At 39.4% G+C, this 5,115-nt stretch overlaps 2 protein-coding genes across 2 annotated transcripts; one reads left to right on the forward strand and one right to left on the reverse strand.

Moving 5' to 3' along the window:
- Positions 1-911: 911 nt before the first annotated feature.
- Positions 912-3,237, forward strand: LOC105560257 (probable enoyl-CoA hydratase, mitochondrial). Its single transcript, XM_012009198.1, has 5 exons — positions 912-1,200; positions 1,296-1,474; positions 1,548-1,801; positions 1,884-2,178; positions 2,486-3,237. The coding sequence occupies exons 2-5, from the start codon at positions 1,369-1,371 to the stop codon at positions 2,761-2,763; spliced, it is 933 nt and encodes a 310-aa protein (XP_011864588.1). The 5' UTR covers positions 912-1,200; positions 1,296-1,368; the 3' UTR covers positions 2,764-3,237.
- LOC105560255 lies at positions 2,993-4,389 on the reverse strand. Its single transcript, XM_012009197.1, has 3 exons — positions 3,503-4,389; positions 3,194-3,316; positions 2,993-3,136 (listed from the first exon to the last, which is right to left on the reverse strand). Exons 1-3 carry the CDS (start codon positions 3,570-3,572, stop codon positions 2,997-2,999), a joined length of 333 nt encoding a protein of 110 aa, XP_011864587.1. The 5' UTR covers positions 3,573-4,389; the 3' UTR covers positions 2,993-2,996.
- Positions 4,390-5,115: the final 726 nt, after the last annotated feature.

Genomic DNA, 5,115 nt, shown 5'->3' on the forward strand with positions numbered 1-5,115 from the left:
TTTTAATTTTGAATTTGACCAATCAGAGTAAAAGTTACTGAACTTAAGATTAGTAAACTTTACTGTGATTGGTTAAATTTCAATCTAATCCCAATCCCAATCCGTAGTCTGGGGTGCTTTCGCGACGTAGGTCAAAATGATCCGTGCTATGATTGGTCAAATCTGGAATTTCATTGAATAAAATTTCAATGTGATACTACGAAATTTCAGATTTGATCAATCATAGCACGGATCATTTTGACCTACGTCGCGAAAGCATCCCTGATACGGGCTTTAATCAGAGCCTGGACATGCGGTATCAATCTTCTGATTGGTTCACCATGTTCATGATTTTCCCACTGAATTTTGAATTGACAATTTTAATCCACTTTTATAGTTTTGCAAACGACAAGTTATCGCGATTGATTTTGATTATTTTGATGCGTATGTGGGTCATCGCACACAAAGGCTGCGGTCAAGTTGTCGCTTCAAATACTTCCAAGCACTCTTTTCTCCTTTCTTTCGGCAAAGATAGAAAGAGAAGAGAAATACTTGGGAGCATTTGTAGCGGCAGCTTGACTGCAACCAAAATTGCATAGCCGCATGTGCATAGCACGAAAGCCGTTTAAACCAATGAACATCGAGCATTGGGTCGCCATATTGATTTACACAACGTGGACATGAACTACGTAGCCAACGTGCACATTTTGCCAAGTGGGCAACGCAGATTTGCACAATTTTAGTCGCGTCCCGCGCTATGGTTAGATCCCATGCAATCATCTTGTGCATAAAATAATCTCAAGTACATACAAGAGCATCGACTACGGCACAAAACGCAATCAAAATTTCACAAATCTGCGTTACCCACTTGGCAAAATCTGGACACTGGCTACTCTCTGCGTCCACTTTCGTCGGCGAAAATCGGTCCCTAGTAAACCCTACGGCGTGGCCCTGTCAGGCTTCTCTCTGGTTTTGCTATATTTCATCGAAACCAATAAAAATGAAGGACATTTCTGTCCAGACTCTTACCACAGGTTACTTACCATCTAGTTGACACTGCGCATCCGTCAGATGTTTCACCTTGCATCTTGTATCACCACCGGTCTCACGCAGCGCCGGCAGCACAAGTAGGACTCGTATTCAAACGCGAATTTAATTTTGCCGCAAGAAAGAAGAAAAAAAAGGAGGAAGAAAAGGAAGAAGAAGCCGTTACCGTATTTCGTATGATTTTGCATATTACTACCTGTCGAGAGATGGTTCCTGTTAGCGTAACGTAGTGTAAATTTAATAAAACTAGGCCGTAAAATTTTTTTCAGTAAGAGCTGCATTGTAGCTGTTCACATCCTCGAAGGCATTGAACGTCCACGGAAGATATTTACAGCGCGAGGGATGCATTCTCTAAGGAGATTGTCCACTTCGTTTAGTTGTACATTGAGAAACAACTTGCGACGGACCCTAACCTCCCAGCCTGCTACGAACGCGAGTGTCGACAAAGGTAATGCGTTTGAAATCTCATTGGAAAGTACAGCAGACAGACGTTCAAACGTTCGGTACGTGTTTTATTTTAGAAAAAACGATATTGGTGAAGCAGACTGGTAAGGTGACTACGATCGGTATCAACCGACCAGAAAAGAGAAACTGCCTAGACGTGGCGACCGCGCATCTGCTGTCGGAGGCGCTGGACGAATTCGAGAACAACGAGGAGTCGTTGGTTGGAGTGCTGTACGGGGTGGGAGGTAATTTCTGTGCCGGTTACGATCTCAAAGAGATCGCGGACTACAATGGCGAAAACGAGGATAGCATACCACATTTTGGACCACTGGTACGTTTGCTCGTTGTATCCGAGATGTTCCGAGACGGCGCGGTTTGTTTGAGATACTGAAGTTAGCTTCGATTCTTTACAGGCGAACAGAACTGAATTGTCCAAGAAGCCGTTGGTCGCAGCTTTGAGCGGGTATGCGGTCGGAATAGGATTCGAGCTTGCTCTGATGTGCGACTTGAGGGTCATGGAGGATACGGCAACGGTGGGCTTCTTAAATCGACGTTTCGGCATTCCAATTTTATGTGGGGGCACTGTTCGTCTACCTGCCATAATTGGATACTCCAGAGCTATGGATCTGATACTAACAGGAAGGGCAGTTACGGCACAGGAAGCGTTCAATTGGGGAATCGCGCAAAGATACACCAGTTGTGGTTCGGGTACGATAAGGCTTCCTTTGTATCCATTTTAAATGTCGTGAGAGAAGACATGTTACGAGATATAGAATTCCTAGTTTATAAGATAAACAAGTAAAGTTAAATCAGTACCTTCAAGATATAAATTAAATAGAAACGAGAACGCCAAATCATTACTTAGTATCAGGCAAGTTGAAGGTAGCCTAATATTTTTGTAATTTACTACCGGACTTAAATATTCATATGTATTATTGTTTCAAGCTATTTGAACGTACAAAATCATTGATAATGACATATGTGTATCGATAATCAAATATTCAATCTTTTCCAGCTCTGGGTACAGCGATGAACTTGGCGACCTCTCTTGTAAAATTCCCACAGAAGAGCTTGCTGGCGGATCGCACTTCGGCATATTTTGCCATGTTCTCGCCAAAAAATATGGAGGAGGCGTTGCTATTTGAGAAGGATAACTCTTCGCACTTGATATTTGAAGAAGGTGTTCCAGGCGCCAAGAAATTCATCGAACGTGGAATCGGAAGGCACGGGAAGTTTTATGATATCACGGCGAAGGATAACAGCATTCGAGAATTAGATGAAAATTTACTATAAGAACTAACACATAGATATATATGTATATATAATGTACGCAATGTTCTTTTAGTACAACTTTAAAATAAGCAACTATATTTCTTAATTTTCATAATATATTTCTGTCAGTGCGACATATTGTATATATTAAAAATGTCATTTAATATATCAAGTGTGTCTATTGTGGATTTATTTTATGGATTCGTACATATTTTACACTACAGCTGTAATTGTAAAGTAATATTCTTTATTTATTATGCGTTATTCTTTTTGAGCGCAGACTTAATAGTTTTTCGCAATGGTCTTTGGATCTTGGATAGCATGTCGCAATATTTTTTGGCTGCCTTGGTAGTAAGAAGCGGTGTAAGATTTGTCATTTGCCCGCTCTCATCCCCTGAAAAAGATTTTCTGTAATTCTAATTTATTAAATAATTGTCACGTCATTATTTACGTTCAAAGGTGACAATAAAGTATGCTATATCTGATTGAAGAATATCCGTTCCACTTGTACAAGGTTCGTAAAAAGACACGTTCCTCAGTTGGCAATTTACTTCGTCGCACAAATCAAATTCGCCTGGAACAAAATGTTTCCTATAAAATTTTTACGCTCATCTTAATAACTAAAAGATCACGTTGTAACTTATCAGAATCGGCATTGCATGATATATCGGCGATAAAATCAATATTTTCATATAACGCTTTATATACTTAATTATATAATTAATATATTTAGAGATTTGGATCTTTTATTTACACGTACTACTGATACGTGCAATTTTTCTTATATAATTTAGTATCATCCTGATCGGACAATTTGCGTTCACCAACATTTCTCTGTCTGCGGATGTGGTTTCTGTACGTCCAACGTCATCGCTATTCGACAAGTGTTCTGTAATTATAACTGTACCATTATATAACCCACTTTAGGAAGATAATCGCGATTTCATACCCACATATTTAACCCTTATCATCGTCGTTATGTCAAAAGTCTATCCAACATTGTAAAATGAGACAAAATTGATGGCACATTCTTTTTTTTTTTTTAGACGAGAGCGATTACAATTTAAGTGCAAGCAGTATAAATTTACAGTAATATTGTGCAGCGTTCTCATTTCTGTTCTACAATTCAGGCTGCATAGATTTTCGGAAAAAAAGAGAATTGTATTTTTTTAAAGCTTGCATTCCCTCTTTTTATTTATTTCAGAAATGTGGAGAGCCGTCAATTTTTGATCTCACACGAGTCAACTTCGAGCCACACACAATTCTAGCTTATTAGTGTGTGACCTTTCGGATTCATTGCGCCTCCTTTATTGATTTTACTTATTAGAATTGCTCATTACGACACATACTTTCACTTTTTTACTCTTACATTGTGGCTGTTTCTAACCCGGGGATCGCCCCCGTAATTTACGCAGTCTAGAAATATCGATGATGATCGGTACTTGCGTCCGTTACCGATCCCCCTATTCATTAGTACGTTTGCTTTGCGAGTTACACGCGATAGCCAGAACTATATAAGTTTTCTACGAAGTATAAGGAGTACGAACACAGCCTATCTACACACATAACTCGCTTGGGGCCGAAAATGGTTAACTTTTTCGTCACTTGTGATGTTGTTCTCACATCAAGAAATTATTGCAAGTAGTATTTCACAAAAATGTACAGTTTTATAAAAATTAGTGCAAAGCTTTACTAGATTTAAAAATTTGAGAAATAACAAAATCTCAAAGAATTAAAATATCTGCTTACTTGTAGAATATTACAAGAATTAACAAAAGTGTTTCAATTCTAGCATTTCATGTTGATTTTTATAACATTTTTAAAATTTACGTAGAATTTCTTAGACTCTGGCAGTATATTTGATTTTTTGTAGAATTTTGTAGAATTATTTCCGGCAGGGATTATCGCAATGAAGAAATAACTTCGAGTCCGCTAGCTTTGATTCCTGGATGTACAGATCTCATGTGTGAATCGCGCTAGATATCTGTCTTGCTGGCTAATCGATGGCAAATCACGGGGATTCGGCGATCACGCGACACGATATCGATCACCAATTCGCAGAGAGCGATCGCGATTTCTTCCCGCACTTGTCGCGAACGCGTATCAAGAAAGAATAATACGGTATGTAGAGCGGCGCGAATATAATCGATTCATTATTGTATACAATTTATTTGTCACTGTATGAATGAAAGGCGTTACCTTTTTTTGCCGAGCGCCGTTGACCGAGCGCGGATTCCAAGAAATGACGTAGCGCATATAGCCCGAGCGTTGTAAACAACTCGGTCGAAAGCCGAGCACGGATTCCAAGAAATGACGTAGCGCCGTGAAAAACCCTCGCCCCTCGGTCGAAAACAAACGATCATTCGGCGCGGT

The sequence above is a fragment of the Vollenhovia emeryi genome, unplaced genomic scaffold (genome assembly GCF_000949405.1).
Source record: "Vollenhovia emeryi isolate VEMERY1.0 unplaced genomic scaffold, V.emery_V1.0 DF939235.1, whole genome shotgun sequence".
Classification (NCBI taxonomy): domain Eukaryota; kingdom Metazoa; phylum Arthropoda; class Insecta; order Hymenoptera; family Formicidae; genus Vollenhovia; species Vollenhovia emeryi.

Coding starts and splice junctions, on each gene's coding strand:
- LOC105560255 (XM_012009197.1), bottom strand. CDS start 3,572: ATGTTGGTGAACGCAAATTGTCCGATCAGGATGATACTAAATTATATA. Junction 3,317..3,502: donor AAAAATTGCACGTATCAGTA/GTACGTGTAAAT, acceptor ATTTTGTTCCAG/GCGAATTTGATTTGTGCGAC. Junction 3,137..3,193: donor CTTTATTGTCACCTTTGAAC/GTAAATAATGAC, acceptor AATCTTTTTCAG/GGGATGAGAGCGGGCAAATG.
- LOC105560257 (XM_012009198.1), top strand. CDS start 1,369: ATGCATTCTCTAAGGAGATTGTCCACTTCGTTTAGTTGTACATTGAGA. Junction 1,475..1,547: donor GAACGCGAGTGTCGACAAAG/GTAATGCGTTTG, acceptor GTTTTATTTTAG/AAAAAACGATATTGGTGAAG. Junction 1,802..1,883: donor TACCACATTTTGGACCACTG/GTACGTTTGCTC, acceptor GATTCTTTACAG/GCGAACAGAACTGAATTGTC.